Source organism: Sturnira hondurensis, unplaced genomic scaffold (assembly GCF_014824575.4).
Source record: "Sturnira hondurensis isolate 20B ecotype Veracruz unplaced genomic scaffold, ASM1482457v3 Scaffold0004152, whole genome shotgun sequence".
NCBI lineage: Eukaryota > Metazoa > Chordata > Mammalia > Chiroptera > Phyllostomidae > Sturnira > Sturnira hondurensis.
The window spans coordinates 5,910,390-5,932,248 of record NW_028076783.1 but is presented as its reverse complement, the minus strand read 5'-3'; the positions used below and the strand labels follow the sequence as shown (position 1 = coordinate 5,932,248).

Sequence of the window (21,859 nt, the reverse complement as noted above, 5' to 3'; positions counted from 1 at the left end):
TTCACAAGTATGAGCTGTGTGAATGAGTGAGTGAGGCACCATGGATTCAGGACAGTGGCTACTCCCCACGCTGCCACAGATCCGGGAAAAATGAGGTTTGTCCACTAGGCCCCTGGGTCTTAACAAGATTATTGCAACAGACTCCCACTGGCCACCCTCCCTCCAGGTTTTTCTTAAATGCAGGACTAGATGCACCTTCCTTAGTGAGAAAGGCTACCCCCAGCCTGTAAGATGGACATACAGTCCTCTGTAACTGGATGTGAACTCTCATTTCTAATCTGGTCTACTTTGTACCACAAACCCTGAGAGCCCCCCGACTACTAACTAATCCCAGACCTCCACCTACCCACTGTATGAGAATTAAGTGCAAAATGCATGTTGGCAGATTGGAAGAGTATCCTGTCCACCATGAGTGCAGTTAGTGCCGTCCTCATTCCTGTTTCCAGGAGTCCCAGAATTCCTGGTTTCTCCACGTATGTTCCCCTCAGCCTCAAGGGGCCTCCCAACTTCTATTCCCTCAGGTCCCATTGCTCTTCCCTTTCCACTTGCAGCCCATTTACCCTCAGTACCTATTTTTAAGGAAACTTCATATTTGTGTTTGGATGCCTCTGCGACCTGCAGCTGACTTCTTGAGAACAAAGCTCAGAAAACATCATGGGATCCATGTCGCAGGCCCTGCAGTGGGGCCTGGCTCGGGGCAGGGGTGCTGGCAGGCGAGCCCAAGCCCATCAGGACCTCACTGCAGTCCCACGAGTCACCGCCCACCCCACAAAGGCTACAAGATAAGCAGAAATGGGGGCCTGTTTTACAGATGAGGAAACTGAGGCTCAGTGATGACATGCCCACAGTCAGTTACAGGCAAAGTTTTGACCCCACACAGTCTTAATCGCTTTGTTCATTTATCTTCAGGTAACAGTGAAGTTGGGCAAATACCCCCAAAAGTTCAGCTGACTCTCACGGGGTTTGGGCTCACAGCCTGGCAGAGGGCAGGAAGTGGAGAAGACGCAAGGTAAATTGTTTCTCAGACTCACTCTGTCAGAGACGAGAGAGGGCTCTTCAAAGCTATTGGGTCCAACCCTAATTGTACAAATGAAGAAACCGAGGCCAGGTGAGGGCACTGGCTAGTCCAGGGTCACACACTGAGGGAGGGACAAGACGGGACCCACTGTCTCCCCTCCCCACCACCTACGACCCCCTGCACAGCTACAATAAACACGCAATGAACTTCCCGGAGAGGCCGGGCAGCCGGGCCAGGGGCACAGCTGTGCCGCCAGCAGGTGCCGCTGTGCTGTCACTGGACAACTTCAGATCCGAGTGTCGGAGTGGAGGCAGAGCTGGGGGAAGGGAGGCTGAGAAACTGCAGTTGAGTCTACTGCTTATCAGTGATCTTCACAAAGTGGAAACTTTCCATGGGCCTCCCCAGATCACGATCACAGCTGGTGCCCTTGAAGGGTTCAAAAGAGGAAGTTCGGGTTTGCTCATAGTGGATGAAGAGCACATAGACAAACATCCAAGCAGCAGGAGGGGCCCACGATGCAGGGTCAGACTCACTCGACCCTGGGCCGGTCCCAGGGAGGACGCCCTGGGCTGCAGCTTCTCGGTCAAATACACAGGTCCTCGCTGGACATGCGTTTGTGTGGGTCTTTTGGTTTAAAGAGAAAAGTGTAAAGTAAATGATTTGGAGGCACATCCTAAATATCAATGTCAGAAGAAAAAGCCAAGATCTTTTGCCCCCCTCTTGCCTTTGTGAGTGAGAAAACAGACTCGGGAAGGAACAGAGGCTGCCACAGGTAAACTGTCTTCCAGACTCATCTTGTCAGAGATGTGTGTGCACATAACATACTCAGAACTGCTGGGTCCAACCCTTGTATAAACGAAGAAATCGGGGCTGGTGAGGGCACTGGCTAGTCCAAGGTCATACAGTGAGGGAGGGTCAAGATGGAACCCACTAAGTCTCCCAACCACACACGACCCCTGCACAGCTACCTCTGTGAAGTGTGTGGCTGACGCACACTTGAACCCAGGTATCTGGACCCCCCTGCCGTCTGGCACTTGGCACCCGGATGGAGGCAGGAGATGACATGCTGGCAGACCCGCCAGCTGGCTGGAGGACATGTATCTTCTCCCACCTGTCCTCCCACCCCCACCACCCCCCCCCGTCCTGAGAACACTCGGTTGGCACCTGCCACCACGCCCACTGTTCAAAGCACAGACATTACTCATTTCATAGACAGAGGCTCAGTACGTGTTTGGATTTGACAAAGCCCAAACGGGGCAGGGGCTGTGGCAGGGACAGAAGGATGGAGGAGACAGTGGGCAGGGGAGGTGGACAGAACCTACGGCTATGGTTCTTCAGCCACTCGGATGTGAGGAGTGACCGCTCTGGGCCTTCGGTGGCCTCTGGGGTGGGAGCCTTTCTAAGCCCCAGTTGATGACAAGAGCCCACCCCTGCCCTCTTTCCCCCCACCCCTGCCCCTTCCTCAGTCTCTGAAGTTGGAGCAGTTGGGTTCGGTCACGGTGGCTGGTGCTGATGACCATTTCTCAGTGGAGATGCCCCCCAAAGCCAGTGGCCTTAGTCCTCGCCACCACAGATAGCCAGCAAGGCCTTCATGAAGTCTCCAGAGGTGTCGCCCTGGCAGAAGCAGAGGGAGAGCTGGGTGAGTGACAACCCTGATGGCCCCCTGTGCCCCCTCCCCCAGCCGCCCATTTTCCAGGAGCGGTCTGTGAATGTACAGACGTGTGTCTGTTTATCACGACCCTTTTCTACATGGAAACAGACGTGTACCACTCACACTGGTCTGAATCATACTTTTCTGAATTAAGGGAAGACCCTACACCAGCACACAGAGCTGCCCCTGCCTTTTCACGGCCGCATCAAGTTCTACTGCAGGGTTAACCACCCCTTATTCACCAACCCTCCGTGGAGGGCCCCACCCCTGTCATTGTAAACAGCGCTGGCACGGATATTCTTTGCCTTTGGGAATATGTATGGCTATGTCTGTAGCGTAAATTCCTACACATAGAAATACCAAGTCCAAAGGGCACACGTTTTAAGTTTGGGAATCTCCGATCCTCCCTTTAAAGGTGTACCACCGAGTTACCTCCCACCACACCTGCGTGACACTGCCCGGCAGGTTGGCCACAGTCTTGTCAACAAGGAGAACATTGACCTTTAGGGTCTTGGCCAGCATCAAAGACAAGAAAATGGGCTCCACAGTGAAAACAGTCCACGCAAAAGGATCACATGTTACATCACTCCATGTATGTGACATGCCCGGAACAGGCACGTCTCCACAGACAGAGTGGCTTGGAGGGGGCCGGGGGCTGGGGGTGGACACAGGTGAATGGGTACGAGGACTGAGGTGGCGTGACAGGCACGTTTTTAGGCTGGACTGTGTCTGCCCAGCTCGTCACACTGACTAACATTTTTTAAATTACAGGTGAATTTTATGATATGTGAATTCTGTGTCAATGACAATTTTTTAAAAACAAAAAGAAAGGCTCCTGGATTATCTGGAAATCTGTAATGATGGATCTTTGCTCCATCTATATTTTACTGTGGTATAAACAGGGAGGCAGGCCTTTCACTTAGCAACATCCTGGCTGTCCTATGAGGTCACTCACGGAGAAAGAAAGACACTGTGGGAATGAGAAGGACTTCAGTTCAGGGACCTGACACCCACACCCTTCCTGACTGACCTCCGGCTGCGCCCCTCACCTCTATGGCTTTGTGGAGAGACTTGTCATATTTCTCAATGAACTCCCGCCGGACGTTGAGCAGGTCAATCTCACTCCGGGACACCATGATCCTGGTGAGGGTCTTCTCATCCGTGCCGGCACCCTGGTGGGGGAGACGCAGGGCAGAAGAAACGAGGCCATCAGGCAAGGACTGGGGCTGTCCATCTGCCTCTCGCCTGTCCCTCAGAAACCAGGGTGGGGTAGTCTGCCTCCATTTGCCACAAACAGTCCGGATCCACACTCCCCTGGGCCTAGGACTAGCCAGGCAGGCAAGAACGACTTGTGTGAGTTGAAGCGTGCGCCCCTAATTTCAAGTCTGCCTGGAACCTCACTAAGTGACCTAATTTGGAAATACAGTCTCTGCACATGTAATTGGCCCTCCTGGATTAGGGTTGGCCCCAGACCCGATGACCTGTGACCCTGTAAGAGGACACCTGGGCGTGTACACAGAGGGCAGAGACTGGAGGTTCACCCACATGCCAAGAAACAGCAGGGCCCCTGGTGTTAGAGGTGCTGGAGAGAGGCGCCCCCAGAGCCTCTGGAAGAAACCAATCCTGCCAACACTTCGCTTTGCACTGTGGCCTTTACAACCGTGAGAGAATCAATCCTGTGGACGCTTGGTTTGTGGCTGTCTGTCATGGTAGCCCTGGGAAGCCAGCTCAGGGCATAAGGAGCAGCACAGGATGGCCGGGCAGTGCGGACCACCAGAGCCCACCTCTGCCCCCAGGGAGCTCGGGTCACCAGCATAAGGGGCAGAGCTGGCACATGGTGAGTGGTCAGTAAACAGCTGTCCTGTGCGGGCACTGCAGGCTGAGGGGGTCTCCGGCTTGCTCCCACCAGGCAGGCTGTCCAGGCCCCGTCAGCAGCTGAGACTCCACCTGCTGGGCTGAGAGCTCGGCCAGTGTGGCCTGGTTTCAGGGAGCCAGGGCCAGTCCCAGAGCCAAGCGCTTGTTACCTTTTGTGATCATTAGTCACAGAAAGCAGCGTGCCACCTGCTAGAATGTGAGCTCTGACAGGGCAGAGACTGTGTCCCTGTCACCCAACTCTGGGTCTCCAGGTCAAGCCCCTTGACCTTGCCTGAGGGACTGGCCCACTCTTTCTGGTGGGGATCTTTCCTGCGTGCTGTGGACCGTTAGCAGAATGCCTGTCCTTGACCCACCAGGCGCAAGCAGCTGTCACTCCCCAAGCTGTGACAACCAAAATGTGTCAGAGCATTGCCAAATGTGCCCTGGGGGGGCAAAGCCACTCCCCACCCAGGCTGAGAACGACAAGCCTAGAACCAGACAGAGGACAAATGCCAGCAGGTATGGAATGGGGGACACAGCTGCCGCAGTGCTGACCTGAGGGGTGGCGAAGGGCTGGAAGGGAAAGGGTCAGACGAGCAGGTCTTACCTTCATGGACTTGTAAAGTCTGTCGGCGAAGAAGAGAGGCTTGTTCTTGACACTTTGAACTGGCCAGGAGAAGAGGGACACGGGGACGTTGGTCAGAGCAGTTGTGCCCAGACTCTGCTCCCACTCTCTCCCCCAAACCTGGGCCTGAAGGTCACTGCCAACCCCAGGGTCATACTCAGGGACTGACTCACCCACTCCCCCTTCCTGATGTTGCCTCCTCTGGCTCAGCCCTAGGCCTGGCCCTGGCTGGTTTGCAGCCTCACTTCCGGCTGAGGTGCCTGCAGCTCACCACGGTGAGCAGAGGACTCAAAGGCAGGCAACCCTCAGGAGCCCGAGGCGCAGGGCCTCAGACTTCTCAGTGCAGGAGGGTCACCAGAGAACTTGTTTAAGACTCAAGTGTTAGGCTTGGCTGGGGTGGCTCAGTGGATTAAGGGCCAGCCTGCAAACCAAAAGGTCACCAGTTTGATTCCTGGTCAGGGCATATGACTGATGTTTCTCTTCCTCTCTTCCTGTCTAAAAATATGTAAATAAAATATTTTTAAAAATTAAAATAAAATACAGGTGTCAGGCTTTACCCTAGCGACTCAGATTCCAGGAATATTTTGAGCAGCAGCTCTCAGAGCCCGGCTCCTGGACAGCTGCATCAGCACCATCTGGGGACTTGGTACAGATGCCAATTCTCATGCCCCACCCCAGGTGCACTGAAGCTACAGCTCTGAAGGTGGGTGACCAACTCATCACACTCTGCTGGGACAGTCCTGGTGCTAGGGTGGCAGCCCCTGATCTCCCCACCCCCACCTGACAGGTCCTGTCTGGCTGTACCAACCCACCCCTTTCTCAAGGCCTGGGGGTCTCTGGCCCTCAGCAGCTGATGGATTTCAAGGCTCTAGAACTGACATGGGCGTGTCTCAGCTTAAGGAGGAGGAATCAGATGCTAGTCCCAGAAAGCCAGAATGAATCTGGATAAAAGTATTTCTACGAGGAGGGCAGGAGGGGGGCACAGCCACGCAGAGACAGTCTCCTGTGACAGGAACCTGTGGGAAGGACCACATCACGCACCAGCCTGCCACGCTCCTTGTGCAGTTCCCTACCACCTTCCAAACGCACCCCAAGCTCCTTGGCCTGAAAGTCAAAGCTCCTACCTCCCTTAGCCCACCCTCCTCCAAACACACTTCGAATTCCTTTGTGGCTTTGACCTCCTTGAATGGAGGAGTTCCCCATCTGCCCTCCACTACTTCACCTTTCCAAATCCCACCCCCATCCTGCAAGGCTGTACTTGACATGCATATCCCTAAGCTGTATCACCTCCTCCAAGAAGCCTGACCTGATTCCAGGCCCAGGACTGAGTCAATCCAGTTAAGAGCACACTTGGCAGAAACTTCCATCCTCTGCAACCAACCCAGAAACCTAAAGCCTGCCTCAGGGGGTGCTGGGGCCTGCCGTGGATGGAGTGATGTGGTGTGTGTGGGGGCACCCATGGCCTGCAGGACATTGCACCCCTACCCAGCCCTCCTGGTTTCTTCCCCAGGGGGAGCCATTTCCTGCTCCTGCCCCGCAGCTTGGAACCGGTCCTCACATTACCCCACCAACCCCACATTGGCATGACCCCTGGGGCCAGCACGCGGCACTGCTGATTTTCCAGTACTAGTAGCTGCCACAGCCATTGTTCAGTGACTCTGGCCATCTTCTCAATGCCCCCAGCCCTTGCCCTTGACCTCTAGCCCCTTCCTTTGGTCCCCGCCAGTTACCAATGGCCACAAACGCGTCTCTGACGTCCCCAGACATTTCCTTCTTGATGACATGCTCCACATCATAGTTGGTCATCTTGATGAACTCCTGGAAGACTGGCACGAAGAGAAGCCCCAGAGGTGGGGTGTGAGCTTCAGTTCACGGGGAGTGGGGAGATCACCCCGGTCCCGCCCACCCAGCTCTACCCACTGACTATGCCTGGCAAAGTGGAAAGGGGCAGCAGGTATAGCTGTGCCCAGGCACAATCGCTGTGAGAGGGAAGTTCTGACCTCAGGCTGCCTTGGGCTCAGAGCCTAATCCGTGTCAAGTCAGGCACTGCCCCAGGGCCTTGGTCAAGTTCTAGGAACCTGGGCTGGGGCTGAAGACGAGCGTGGGTCCCAGTCACCGCTCTGCCAGAACTCACTGAATGACCTTGGAGGACCCCCTCCTCATTTTTGGGCTGCCCCCTTCTGCTGTGTCAAGTCGGGACAGAGACTACTCTGAGTCCTCATCATCATAACACTAAGGAGGTTCCTATGTGCCAGGCATTGTGCTAAGTGCTTTCCATGAATTATATTTTTTCCCCCTTCACAGCAATCCTGTGTGGTAGAACTAAAACCCAGGTTGGAGCTAAGGGAATTAAGACAGGCACCCCCCAACTTGCCCAAGGCTTCGGGGCTGCTAAGGGGGAGACTGGAATCAAGATGGCACAGCTCCTGGGTTTCTTCTTTTAGCCACTACGCGAGAGCACTTCACGAATCCCAGTGACGAGTGCCAGACATGCCTCAGGTCTTAGTGGAAAGGACCCTTCATGGTCACCTCACGTCAGGGCCACCGCATACAGGTGCACCCTGTGCAAGTGGCAGCCTGTGGCTCAAAGGCCAGTATGTGGTCCTTATTTCATTGCCACCCCTCACTGCCTTGCTCTTGGCAGACGTCCCAATGGGTCATGACATAGAACCTCTGAATCCTTCCCAACACAGAATTGCAGGCGGCCACCGCCAACCCATCGGGCCGGTTGGCCGTGGAGGCGGAAGCCACTTGCTTTTTCCCTCATTGCAGGTGTCCTGCCTGTTTCCCTAAAAAGGTGGAGGCAGTTGGCCCAAGGCTGGACACCAGGACACCAGGACTGGACCCCCGGGCTCCCTGTCCTAATCAATCAGCCACCACACTCCATTGTTGGGGGAGGGAGTGGGCGGGCGGGCAGTCGGTTCCTCTGGTCTCAGAGAGATGACAGATTCTCCACAGATGTGAGGGTCTTCCCAGTGACCTGAGAAGGGGAGGGCTAAGGCCTCACCTCTCCGGAGGTGCGCGTAGCTCCGCGTACACAGGATGGTCATGAACCGCGTCTCCATGGAAGCTTTGTCCCCACCGCTGGACGTGTCGGCTATTTCCTGCGAGCCCAGGTGGGGACGAGGATTTGGGAGGGGAGACACGAGAACGCCTTGGTTACCACTCACTTCCGTGGCTTTGCTTAGCCCGAGGACAGTTAGAAGTTGCACTACCCACGCCACCCAGGCCCCTTCTTCCTTCCTTGGCCTCCTCAACCCCCTCCAGTTCCCAGGAACCCTGAGGACGGACACAGGAGTGCTGCAGTCACGACCGCAGGACGGTGACCCAGGGGAGGGGAAAACAGGCGCCGGGTGTGGGGGAGCTGGGCAGTGTCTGTGCACATGGGCAAGGAAAAACGGCCGAGCCGGTGTTTCCCCAAGTGTCAGCAACGTCGCACGTATTTGAACACACCACATATGTGCTCCCGCAATGGTCTTCTAGCCCAGCTACAAGTTCTGTTGGCACTGACTTTAAATGTCCCTTTAAAACAACCAATTTCCCACAGGAAGGGAGTGGCGAATGTTCGGGAAACACTTGCCTGGCCCATTTCACCCAGTGGGGTTCTCAGAGGAGAGGGAGAGAGAGAAGCTGTGGGGAAGTCCCCAGATCACTGCCTGGCGCTGCCCTGCTCAGCCCCACCCAGAGGCACATTCAGAACCACACCCTCCTTGGAGGTCCTAAAATCCACGGGGACACCACGACACTCACCAAGATCTCAGCCGCCACCTGAGAGCAGGGAGGAGAGAGAGGGGGAGGCAAGAGTCAGAGGTGGGCCCAGAGAGGGTTGTCTGGGCATAGGGGGTTGGGGCCTGGCTCAGGGCGGCCCCAGGGGACGGGACCACAGTGGGAGCAGGGAGGAGAGAAAACACCTTTTTCTCACCTTTGGGCTAGAGCTCAACGTGGGGACAGGCCTGGGAATTAATTATAAAAATGTCCACTGATAATGGAGCACACAGGACAGGGCACTCTGCCCTTCATCGTCTCAGGCCACCGACCTAGGGTGACGCCAGACCTGGTGTGTTCACCTCCACAGCCACTGAGAAGCCAGAATGTGAGAAGGGCTGAGTGCCCTACACTACCTGCAGAGCTGGAGGGTCCTCAGGAGACCCACTGAACCCCCTTGGGTGACAGACAGGAGACAGGATTGCTGAGGCCTGGAGGGGAGGGGACTGACGAGGGGCACAGAGCCAATCAGGTGGGAAAAGGCCAGCTGTTCAGTCATTTTCAAAGAGTCCGTTTTAATCGCTGTCTCAGCCCAAGCACAAACTTCCGTTGGGAACGATTTTGTTAGGCGAATACTGTGACCTGGAGTGCCTGGGGATGACATATACCGAGCCCTGCGTACCCCAGAATGAGTCTTGACTTGCTTATGTCCCCAGAACTCTGCTGACCACTTTAATCTATTGGACAGGCTAAATCCATCCTCTTCCTAAACTTCCCAATAGCTTTATGCTTTAGAAAACTCCTTTTCATTTTATAAGCTGGTAACATCTATCTAAATTTAAGATGCACATGACGCTTGATCAGGCAGTTGTGCCCCTAGGGCTTTGCCTCTCGGATACGTCAGCAAAGTCTTCCGTGATGTACCGCCGGGGGTGCACCACAGCAGTCTCTGTAATGCAGAAAAACTGGAAACCACTAGGCGGTGACTTGTTAAACAGGCTACGTATGGCTCACCCAATACTGAAAATAAGAGCCACAAAGCCATTGAAAAGAATGAGACTGGTCTGCAGGGCTGGTGAGGGCAGAGTCTCCATTTAAATTAAGCAAAAGAGTAAAGCACAGCATAACAGTGTATCAGTGTGTACAATTGTGTTTCTTTATCTAGCTAGGAAAAGATGGATGCCAGCTTTTGCATTTTATTTGTCTTGAAATCTTGTTTCTATTTCCTCAGTATGCAAATCTGTTACTTTTATTTTTTATTTTAACGTCAAATCAGAGTTAATAGGGCTACGGGATTATGGAATGCTTCTGGCTTTTATTTGTGATTTTCTACATTAAAACCAACCTAGCTGAGTCCTGAGGACGCCATCTAAGTGAAACGAGCCGATTACAAAAGGACGAGCCCTGCACGTCGGCGAGGGCCCTAGAGCAGTGACACTCAGAGACAGGAAGCAGAGAGGCAGTGGCCGGGGGCTGGGCAGCGGGGAGCTGCGAAAGTGGTTGGGGTGACGGTGGGGACTGCGCAGCGACATGAATGTGCCCAATGGCTCTGAACTGTCCACTCAAGAATGCTTAGGATGATAAAGTTGGTGTTACATTATATATATTTTTAAAAGTGCTGTTAGTGTACGTTTTACCACAATCTTTAAAATAACCATACTAAGAAATGCCTAGTATTTTAAAAGAGAGAGATGTTTTAAAAATTAAACAGAAAACAATCAAGGCGTCAACCTTTTTCATTTATGTAGGTCAGCGAACCCCAGGGTTATGCTTTGTCATAGTGTCTTTAAGACAATAATATTTGCACTATGGAAAACTGCAAAACAGGGGCTACTAAAATAATTTTCCAGAGTCAACGCAAAAGCCTTTCCTTGTGAGCCCGGCTACTTCTTGCAAAAATTAATCTGGGCTGTCTCTCCAAAAGTTAAACAGAGTCTTACCCCCTCCTAGATACAAACTCAAAAGAAACAAAAATGCACGTGTGCACAAAAACTTGTAGACAAATGTTTACAGTGAGCAGCATTATTCATAATAGCTCAAAAGCAGACCCAAAGTCCTATTAGCTGATCCATGAATTTTTAGAAAGTGACACATTCATAACCAAATACTATTTGGCCATGGATAAAATGAAGGAATATATAGGGTACAATATGGATGCACTGTGACAATATTAAACTAAGTGAAAGAAACGAGTCGCAGAAGAGCACGTACGACACGCTTCCATTTGTGTGAAGCGCCAGAACAGGCCCACGTGCAGGGACGGGAGCAGATTCGTGGCTGCCTGGTGCTGGGAGGAAATAAGGAGGAACTACAGCATGTACAGGGTTTCGTTGGGGTGATGAAATGTCCTAGGTTGAGAGTGGGGATGGTTGTGCAAGGCTGTGAAGACACCGAAAACCACAAAATGTACATTTGAGATGGATCAATGCATGGTATATGAATTACATTTCCCTAAAGCTGTTACATTAAAAGATAACCTAAGGACGGAATTATCTAAAACTAGCCTCGATTTTCATTTCACTCTGGGTCTATAATGAGATTATCCACATTATTTATTGCTCGAACCGCAACACTCAGAGTCAGAGGGAAGCTATTAGCAACTACTGCGGGGCAAGAGGTGAATGGTGGACAAACATCACCCTGCTCACAACAGACCCCGACTTCCTAGAGCTGGGGGGGTGCCCCCAATGCCCAGCCCGAGGGTGTGCAAAGGAGAAGCAAACACACACTGCCCAGCACCGATGTGCATTATCTGGAGGGCTCTACACAAATGCCTTCAATTTGGGATGCATTTTTCCGCCAGTGTTCCCATCTCACCTCTAGAAATCGATTCAAAGGAAAAGTCATGCATGTGATAAAAGAGGAGGGGGGCTGGTTAAATAAAGTTTGGTAAATTCTTAAATGGAATAGTTTATAGCCATTAAATGGTGTTGATTTAAAAAATATGTAATAGTTTAACAGAATATTAATTTTTAACTATTGTAAATCAGGGATGATATATTTATACACATACATATATATGAATGACAACTAGAATGATCTATTCTAAAATATTAACAATGGTTGTTACTAGCAGGTTCTGGGATTTTTTTGCTTATCCCTATTTTCTAAAGTTTCTACAAAAGCTATGTATTACTTTTCCAATTATAAGAAATGAACCCACACGAAGATCAGGGGCTAGCATCTGTGAATCTGGAAAGGCAGCTGAATTGGGCAGGGCTCTGGCTCCTTTGGTTGTTTCCACCCAGGTTCTCTCTCACCCCCTCTCTTCTGTAAAGGCTGCCAGCAAGGTTCACCACCACCCCCTGCTGGTAGCAACTGGAAGTGTAGCCTCAAAGGTAGACCTGGCATCAGGCAAAAGCACTGGGATAGGAGATGGATTTGGGATGAGCTTTGAGGCCAGGTTCAAAGACCCTCAACAGCCCAATAGGGCCACTCTGTTGAATGAGTGAATGAAATGCAGCCTCAAAAAGCCACTCTAGGGAGCTGGGTTCCCAGGCTGGCCCCCAACCCAAACACACCCATAACACAGCTGGAAAACCCAGGAATGGAACCCTGCAGCTTCCGACGGCTGAATTCCAAATCAGGGGCTGGACAACTGGTTTGGAGGTTGAAGGGAAATAACTATACTGGGTTTTGGAGGATATTAGATGTGGGTATTAAGTGTGGGCTTTGGAGTCAGGCAGACCTGAGTTCAAATCACACTATGGGCACTTAGAAATTGTACCCTCGACTATGTAAGGAGCTTCATTTACCCCCAGTTAAAAACAAGGGCGGGGGGGGCACTATATAAGAAAGTACAAAACAGTCTTAGCATCACGCTTAGTACTTAGTAACCATTCCGATGGCTTTATAATTGTCTGGTTCCAGCTGAGGGTCCTTCCAACTCAGGTGCTGCCGTAGCATTCCGCACCTGTCTTGGTGGAACCTGGAACAGAGCTGGTGCCCTGACTCCTGGCCCATCAGCGCCCTTCCCAACCCACCAACTGTGAAGGAAGAGGGTTGGGTCCGCAGGCTGCGGTGTCGGTGCCCAACTCCCGGACCTGGAGTGTTTGGGGGACTGAGAATAGCTCAGGCCGAAGAGACAGAGACCAAACCTGGGCCAGGCCACAAGGTGCTGGGAACAAGGCACAGGCGAGGGGGACAGTGCACAGGGCCTCAGAAGGGACTGCCCAGCTGTAGGGACATGTAGGAACAAAGGATTTGGGACTGTCCACCTTCCATGAAAAGCCATGTCCAAACCTTAAGCTCCCCAGCCGTAGGAGCAAGGCAAAAGCAGAAAAGCCGAAAGACCCCAGAGAACCCTCAGTCCCTTAATCATTTGGTAACAACTATATATTGAGTCCTGGTCACGTGCCACTTTGGACACATTGGTGAGCAAACCAAAGATCCCGGCCCTTGATAAACTGGCTTTCTAGGTTCTCCCAGGATACAACCTTCACTCAGAGCCATTTCACAGATAAGCTGGGAGCTGCAGCACTCAAACCCCCTTCCCAGCAAACTCTCAGACCTGCTGCCTCTGGGTGAATTTTACTAGGGCTACTGATTTGCTGTGTGACTTTCAGGAGTCACTTGTCCTCTCTGGGCCTGTTTTCCCACGGTAACACGAGGAGTTTGACTTGCATGATCCATAGTCCCTTCCAGCTCTGAAGGTCTGGGGCCCTCAGCCTAACTCTCCACACAGGAAACACCAGTAAGGCCAGCACTGCCTTCTCGAACATCACTCTGAAAGCTCTGAGAACCTTCCAAGTCTCACTTCTCAGGGTGGGGGGTGCAAATGACACCGAGTCTGAATGCCTGCCCATCAGGCCAGCCACGCCCCCGCTGGGAGCCTTCCCCCTTCTGGAGCACCAGGGCCTGCCCTGGACCAGTGTCAGCTGGAGCCGCTGGGGGTCTCACCTGGGCATCTTCCCGGGCCTGGTCCCGATTTTCTCCTCCCTCCTCACGGTTCCCCTGCAGCAGGACCAGAGAGAAGAGTCAGCCCCCAGACAGCCACCCACTCGGCCCCTCGGCAGCCATAGGCCCTTGCTCAGCCACTCTGCCTCCCTGAAGGCTTTCCCTCAGTTGTAGCATGGGGACAATGAGCCCGGTGTCCTAGGGCGGGCTTCATGGGCATTCCATGCGAACACCTGGAAGGCACCTGGCTCAGGGTCTGACTCAGACACAGTGCATGGGCACCAGGGCCTAGCACCTGGGTTGTGAGAATTCAAGAGATGGTGATGGCAGTTCTGGGTAACAACACAGGGAAAGGTCACCCACATGGCTTTGTCCTGCCAGCTGGGTGCCCAAAAGGCCAGGCTGAGGGCCCTCGGGGACAGCTGCCCGGAGAAGGTGGCACCAAACCAGCTTTGAAAAGTGTACAATGGAGAAGGCACTGACTGAGGCAGTAACTGCGTCCACAGGGGACTGAGTTGGCAAGTGGGGAAGACACCCTCCCATCCCCCCTCCCAGGGCCCAGGGGGCGCGGCAGGCCTCGAGCTGTGACTGCACCCACCGTAGCCAGAGAGATGAGGATCCTTTTGAAGTGGCCAGATGTGTCTGAGCTCAAAGCATCCTCCAGAGACTTGTGATAGTCTGAGACAAAGAAAGGGGCGTGGGCACCTACTGGCCAAGAGAACTGGGGGGTACCTGGAGGTCAGGACTTGAGCCAGAGCAGTGTTGGGGGTGTGGGTCGTGGAGATGGAGACCAACTGTAGTTGGTCTGTGGGGACATCCAGCCACCTGTTGGTCTTGACACTGATGTGCCCATCGGTCCTTCACCTCCCTCTGCTCCTGTCCTGGGTGGTCTCGCTTCTCCCATTAACAGCACCCCCTCCACCTTCATTTCTCGTCCCCCGTCCCTCCTGCGGGACTGCTGCTGGGCCCAGAGGCAGGGCTCTGGGAGTGCCACTCCCTGGCCCACAACTTCTATCATTTTAAAGCTGCTTTCAAGAGAAAAAGTTGCAACACTGGTGATCAGTATTCAAGGTTTTTCAAAACATGGGGTCACCCTTGAAAAAATTGGTAAGAATTTCAAGATGGCGATGGTGTGGCAGAAGAGACAGAGACCTGGACAATCAAGCGTGTGCCTTCTGAACATGGCCCCGGGTGGCTGCCCAGGGGACCAGCCCTGGAGGCTGAAGCTGCCCCTCCTCCCCAGTGGCCTGATGCTCTCTCTCCCCTCACTCCCAGACCAACTGTCTTCCACGTCCAGGCCTCTGTCTGGGGCACTGTTGGGGACCCCTCTGCCTGGTTTCGGGAATTGTAACTACCCCCCAGGGCTAAGGATGAGCGGGTGACCTTCAGAATGCAAGCCACAGGAGACAATAAAAGCCCCTTGAGCAGGGGGCTCTTGTCCTTTTCCCTTTGAGGGATTGGCCACCTTTCTTCCCCAAGCAGATCACGTCTTGGTAGTGCTTACTTTCATCCATGGCAGATGGGGGACTTTGTGGGCAAAGTTTCCCTCACAGGGCACCCTTTCCCCAGACACAGGGCTGGGGTCACGTAGGCACTTATCAAAGCCTCGTGGCCTGAGAACCTTGGGAAGAGCTGTGGGCGAGGTTGGAAGCTGGGGATCCCAGCTGTTTGCCCACCCGCGCCAGTGGTGCTGGGCCCCAGGCCTCCTCCCCATGGACTCACCTTCCTTATACGCCTCATTGATGGCCCGGATTTCAGCATTGGTCCGAGTAGCCAGGATTTCGATGAGCGCCTTTTCATCGGTGCCGGCTCCCTAGAATGTCCAGGCAAAGACCTTCTGAATGACAGCCCCGGCCTGCGCGCAGAGGCCCTCGGGCTCGAAGAAACCACCCAGGACGGGTTGCTCAGGCCACTGAGCCCTCTGGGTTTTCTCCCCAGGCCCAGACGTGGCCCCCAGACCATAGTCCATGGTCCAATCAGGGCTGAACATGCCAGCCTGTCAAGATTTCTGGGACCTCCTACACAAATGGCTTTGGACCAAAAGCCAAGAAGAACACGTGGTCTATGTGTATGTGTCAGAACCTAAGTATTTATACATAAGCATGTAAAGAGAACAGTGGACACGCATCACGTGTCAGTGACTGGTCTCTGGGTGGTGAGGGGTCGCAGATGATTTCCATTTCCTTCCCTTGTGCTCCGTGTCCATCTTCTCAGTGAACACATACGATTTCGTCAAAAGAAAAAGTTTGGTGCTGGAGAAGACTATGCTGTTTGTTTACATGCGGCTGTGCTGACTGATCCATTAGGTCTTCGGGGCTGAGGCAGCCCGTGGAACCCACTACCAAAGGTCCCCCTATGAGGGAAGTGGACAAGGCTGACGGACTGATGGGCACATTCAAATATCTGTGAAACGCCTGTCACGTGCCCCTCACGGTGCGTGCCGCTGGAGCCACGGCCGAACGATCCTCAAAGTCATGTTCTCTGCCCTGGGAGGTTCTGCCCAGCGGCCAGCGGGTCCCTGGGCTCTCTGCCTGAAAGCAGAGTGAGGCTGAGTGAGACCTTTAATAGCCTCTGCATTAACAGCTGGCATGTGGTGAGGACAGCCTGGTCCTCAGAGTGTCCTGACACCCAGAGACTAGGCCCACCCTTCTCCTGCTTCTGCTTTTAAGCCATTTGCTTTTTTTGTCTAGGAATTTCGAAAGGACAATAATCTCAACCAGCTTTGTCCAGGGCATGTCTGTTCTCAGAATCCTTCAGAGGCCAAAGCCCTAGTGATTTCAAGGCAGGATATTGAAAGTTAACAAAATTTCCTGGCAAGAAGAATGAGGGAAATGGAGACAAAATAGTTAAATGAGGCTGAGCCATGAACAGCCTGCTAATAAATCGCAAGAGCTCACCTTCCCTAACCAAGGACACTCAGGAGGAGGCGGTTTACACCTCTCCTTGCCGACCAGAGTGGGCAGCTCCGATCACCCTGGTCAGGCGGATGGACGACAGAGACAGCAGTGCTGCCCAAACGTCAGAAGAAGTCAGGGGGCAAATCGCCAGAAAGCCCAATCGGAGCCGAGCGAATCCAAGGTAAAAGTAAAGCCCCGAAGCTGACCAGAGAGTGGTCCCTTCCACACGCGTTTTGAAGTGTCAGTGCGTTTTGAAGTGTCAGCGTGTTAAAGGACCCACCTGGAAAGCTAGTGAATATTCGGTTGAGGTCCTCCCCTGAGACCTCCTCTGAAACTTCCACCTTTGGAAAACAGGTAAGAACCCTCCAGACAAAGAACCTAGTGCGCTCACGCTCTCTCTCACAGGCCTGTGAACCCCCTTTCCTCAAAGGGGAATTTTTGCTTTGTTTCTCCTAAACTCCAAGGGTCCCGATGAGACTTGCAACCAGGCAATCAGCAGGCCATGGCAGCCCATCCCTGGCTAAGCCCCTGAACCTGTCTCTGAGGGCCCCCTTTCCTGCGTCCATGCAGCCCGGTCTCGGCTTACTCCTGTTGCTGTGATCCTGCTTCTTCTAGCTTAAGCCCCTCCTTTGTTTCACGGTCCCCAGCTTTAATAAATGTACTCTCAGAATCTCATGGACTCATGCAGTGAACCCTTTCCCGGAAGAAGCAAAGAACCCACACATTCCAGAGTAGGCTGGGGCAGACCAGCCTCGGTCCCTTTCCGGTGACAGTCTCATGCAGTTGTCAAGTCAGGTGCCAGAGCCAGGCACACCTGATCCAAATCCCACATGCTGCTTCATAGTGCTGTGACTTTGACCAAGCCACTTGATCCCCGAGCCTCAGTTTTCTCATCTGTACAACGGGGACGAGTGGGCTGATGAGACAAGTCACTGAGCTAAAACACGCGGCCCAAGCTGGGTCACTGTGCTCTCTGACTAAGGAAGAGGAGCTCCTGGTCCAATGGGAGCCTCGGGAAGTGACGCAGCCCAGGAGCAGCTGGGCCGGGACATAACACCCGTTCTTGCTACTTGAAGGACAAGGTCTTCAGAGTGCTCTTCATGCCCGTGGCCACGCCTGGAGGGCAAGAATAACTGTTCCCGCAGGACTGGAGTGTAAGTGGCCCAAGTAAGTGGCCCAAGTAAGTGTAAGTGACACACGGTGGTACACGGCACGGCCAGACTAGGTACAGACTCCCGCTGCTGCTGCTCCTTCTGGATCCGTCCTGCTTCCTCTCGCCGCTCCATGAGAGCCCTCTGACCCCTTGGGTTACTGTGCTTGTGACCCCCACTTGGATCAGCCTCAGTAAGAGCCAAGACTTTGGCAGAAGTTCTGGGACAAAGGAACGCTTTCTACTGGAGGCGCAAGCTGCTAGGATATACGCAAGCCACTCTGCCACCACAGGGAGGAAGGCTGGCTGAGAGTGAAGAGCCGTGAAGAGAGGTGAGCCCAGTTAGGGGAGAGACGAGAGTCCATGTACCACTGTTTTCATCCCTGGGTTCAGCCATGTCTAAAACCAGACTGAGTCCTGTGTTTAAGCCAGTCTGAACTGGGCGTAGGAGGGACTCTACCAGGGAGTCACAACCAACCCATAGGCACTGAGGAGCACCTGCAGACCGGACCCCATCCACTTGGTGCCCACACTGTACCTCCATGGCCTTCTTTAACTGCTTGGCGTCATAATGGTCTGGTGGCATCATCAGCCCCAGAATCAGCCTCGCCAGGTCTCCAGAGAGCTCAGACTTTAGGTCAGCCATCAAGTCCTGCAAAGGGCAGAGCCAAAGTCACACCAACATCAACACTTGCCCGCGTGACCCAGATCAGGGAGGACATAGGGACTGAGGAAACAGGGGCTCCATGCGGATGCAAGGAATTGTCAGAGCCTCTGTCTACCTCTGCTGCTGTTGGGTTTACTGTTTAGAGGAAGCCAAAGAGGGTGGGAAAGAGGAAGACCGCTCTCCTTGTAGGCCTCAGACAGAGAAGGAAAGAGCTGTGCCATTTCGATCTTGGGGGAAACCTGCCAGCCAAAACTAGGTGCCTTGAAGGCACAATGATGACAGACACTCTGCCTTGGGAACCTGAAGCCTCTCTGTGCAGGGGGAACTGGGGAATGCCCAAGCCCTGAGTGAGAACAACCCATGGCCTTGATCTCGCCCCGAGCCGAGCCATTCCCGCAAGTGGTGCTGATCACAAAGAACTGGGGGAACAGAGCGACTGTGTCTGCAGGCAGCCCACACCTAACGATGGAGATGCTCTCAGAACATGTGACCACATGGGGTCCCATGGCCACGGAGACCCTGCTGCCCCACTGTGCAGAGCTGGCTGTGACAGGCCAAGCCCCCTTAGGGGAGTGTGGATGCAGGGCCCAGCGCCCAGGCTGGGTCCCTTACCCGGCCGAAGTGAGACTTGAAGGTCTGTCGAATCTGTTGCCGCTGGGCGTTGCTACGGTGTGTGATGATGTCGATGACAGTGTCCTCATCAGTTCCTGTCACCAAAGCCACATGGCTCAGAGGCAGGCCTATGGCCCAACTTCCCCCCATGCTCTCTGTGATGGGCCCTGTTGATCTTTGGTGAAGCCTAGCTAGGCAGCCCTGTGCTCCCAGGCTCTGCAGGGAGCCCTGCCTCTGGCCCCAGCCACCGATGTCCCCTGGACTCCGCCCAGCACTGCCTTCTGTCATGTTGCTGCAGCAGCGAGCACTGAGTTGAGAGTCAGGGCCTATGAGTTCTCATCTTAGCTCTGGCAATGGTGGAGGACCTCCCGTCCCCTTCCTGGGACTCAGTTTCCACACCTGTAACATGACTGAAGTCCAGCTGGGAACCCTATGTCCTTCCTCTTCAGTTCCCCGAAAGGTGGACCCCAAGTGCCTCTAACTGCAGCAAATCGACTCTGAAAGGCATCAGGATACCACTTCCCGCCTCTCGGAGTATTGCCACCGACCTCAGAGCTGGCACAGGACTCTACCTTTCAAAAGCATTTTTACACCTGTCATCCTAGAGTCTGAGATATGCTCAGCAGATGCTATCATTCCCAAGAGACATGAAAAGGAGTCCCAGAGCGGAGAGGACTTAACCCAAGGTCCCAGGGAGGTGCTGTTGGACAGAAGGGGCCACGGAAGCCCAGCCCTAGATGTTCTGAGCCCAACTGCCTTTCCATCCCCCACAGCACAGTTCTCCCCCTGGATTAATGGAGGCCTGGAAGGGGTGGTGGCTGCCAGGGGACGCGTCTATCTGAGAATTGGGACACAGGACAACAAGGGTCCACTTCCCTTATTTAACTAACACATGACAAAATTGAGACTCAAGGACTGAAGGATTTGCCCAAAGCCACACTGTAAGTCGGTGGCAAAGCCAGAGCAAGAACCCAGGCTTTCTGACCCAATACTTTCATCTGCACTAGGATACTGCTCCTGAGGGGCTGCGACAACTTGGTCTCTGGGAAGGGATGGTGCCCAGTTCCCCATAAATCTCCTCCCCCCTCCTCCCTGCACTCAGAGAGCCAGGAGCCCCCCCCCCCCGAGGGTGGAGACTCAGGGACCCTAGTGTGAGCCCTCTGCCCACCCCACTGCGAAACCCCGGAAGCCACCCCTGCCCCTTTCACGTCTCCCTTACCAAGTCCCTTCATGGCTTTCCTTAGCGCTTTGGCATCTGCATCAGGGTCAAAGTCGTTGGCTGCACGCACAGTTCCATTCAGCTGCAAGACACAGAAATAGACTCAGCAGGTGTCTAGAGGCCCCCCAGGGGGGCCAGGCCAGGAGAGGAGCATGCGAGGGAGAGGGGACTGTCCCCAGGAGTCCCAAACCAAGCAGCTTGGGGGGAAAGAGGCGGAGGTGAAGGCACAGCAGGCAGACCCTTGCCCTAGAGCTGAGAGAGGGAGAGAGGGGCCTGGGCCAGTGCGGGGCCAGGGACAAGTGGCCAAGCTCCTGCCCCAGAGCCAGTTCTGTCCTAGCTTCACTGGGGCCTCCCCAGTCCCTCAGAATCTTGTCCTGTCCCCAAGGCCCTCCTGCCTTTTAAAGAGCCACTCCCCCTGAGAAGGCAACAGTACTGTTCTGAAATACCAGAACAGAGTTTCCCAAGTTTTAGTCACTCCTGAATGGTCTGCACTGTGTTTTCTATATTTGTACACAGCCTATGCTGTTTCTTAATTGTTACTTAATGCAATCTTTTCCCTGTTTTACTTAAATGCATTTATTTTGAAATACATTTTTAAAGGGCTATTTTTATTCTCCTTTGAGAGGGAAACACAGATCGGCGGCTGCCTCCTTGAGTCTGCAACCCTGGCATGTGCCCAGACCAGGAATCGAACCAGTGACCTTTTAGTTACAGGACAATGCTCCACCCAACTGAGCCATGCTGACCAGGGTAACTTTAAAATGCATTTAAACACTCCCCAAGGGCAAGACTTTTTGTCCATTTTGTTCTTTGACATACACTTTACCCGTGCCTGACAGTAACCACTCAAAATATACTTGTTAAATTAATGAATGAATGAAGTAATTTTATAACAGTATCATAAAAAGGAAGTTGGTATCATGTTCCACAAACAGACAAAATAACCCATAAAGGTGTATATAATACAAAAGAGCCCCACGCTGTTAATACATATCACCACATTTAAGCAAGATGCTGGTCTTGCCCAAAGCAAAAACTCCGAACTTGAAACTGGCAGTCTCAGCTCTCTGTGGAAAAGGAGAATCAGCAGTAGACATGCCCGACCGAGCCCCTCTCTCCGACATGGTCAGAAAGACCGAGGAAACTGAGAAGGGGCGGCTCTGCACCATGTGAGGCTCAGTGTTGCTCTGCCCCCAAACTAAATTCATTTCTCACACAAGGTCACATGTCATGATGGCTCCTGCCCTACAATTTGGGAAACGCTGTCCTAGGACATTGGAGGTCAAAACCCCTTCAAGGGTACCAAGACCCCCACGTCTAACACCTCATTTTAAAGGTGGAGGCAAGACAGAGGCTCGGGGGGGAAGTGAGGGCCTGAACCCTGGGAAGTGAACCCAGTATCCAAGGTTCCAAGTGTTTTTGGTGGACCAAGCGCTTCCAATCCCTGAAATGGTTTCTCCAAGCACTTCTGTGAAAACTCTCACTTTGTGCTTTGTGGGGTCTGGGTCTGAGGGTGGCCAGGACGACCTTGAATCCTGCAGTGCACCCCTGGGCGCCCGTCTGCT

General features: G+C 53.4%; 1 protein-coding gene across 4 annotated transcripts in view; it reads right to left on the bottom strand.

Moving 5' to 3' along the window:
• Window positions 1–1,649: 1,649 nt before the first annotated feature.
• Window positions 1,650–21,859, bottom strand: part of ANXA6 (annexin A6) — a 50,452-nt gene continuing 30,242 nt past the window's right edge. For 3 of the 4 annotated variants that reach the window (XM_037044864.1, XM_037044866.1, XM_037044865.1), the window contains 12 exons: window positions 20,295–20,376; window positions 19,076–19,170; window positions 18,335–18,448; window positions 15,472–15,562; window positions 14,348–14,427; window positions 13,753–13,806; window positions 8,899–8,916; window positions 8,156–8,252; window positions 6,879–6,974; window positions 5,131–5,189; window positions 3,719–3,841; window positions 1,650–2,632 (listed from right to left, as the gene is read on the bottom strand). In XM_037044864.1, the coding sequence (XP_036900759.1) occupies window positions 2,573–2,632; window positions 3,719–3,841; window positions 5,131–5,189; window positions 6,879–6,974; window positions 8,156–8,252; window positions 8,899–8,916; window positions 13,753–13,806; window positions 14,348–14,427; window positions 15,472–15,562; window positions 18,335–18,448; window positions 19,076–19,170; window positions 20,295–20,376 (969 nt within the window). In that variant the 3' untranslated portion in view covers window positions 1,650–2,572. The remainder of the gene's footprint in view (window positions 2,633–3,718; window positions 3,842–5,130; window positions 5,190–6,878; window positions 6,975–8,155; window positions 8,253–8,898; window positions 8,917–13,752; window positions 13,807–14,347; window positions 14,428–15,471; window positions 15,563–18,334; window positions 18,449–19,075; window positions 19,171–20,294; window positions 20,377–21,859) is intronic. The other variant, XM_037044867.1, reaches the window with a different exon arrangement.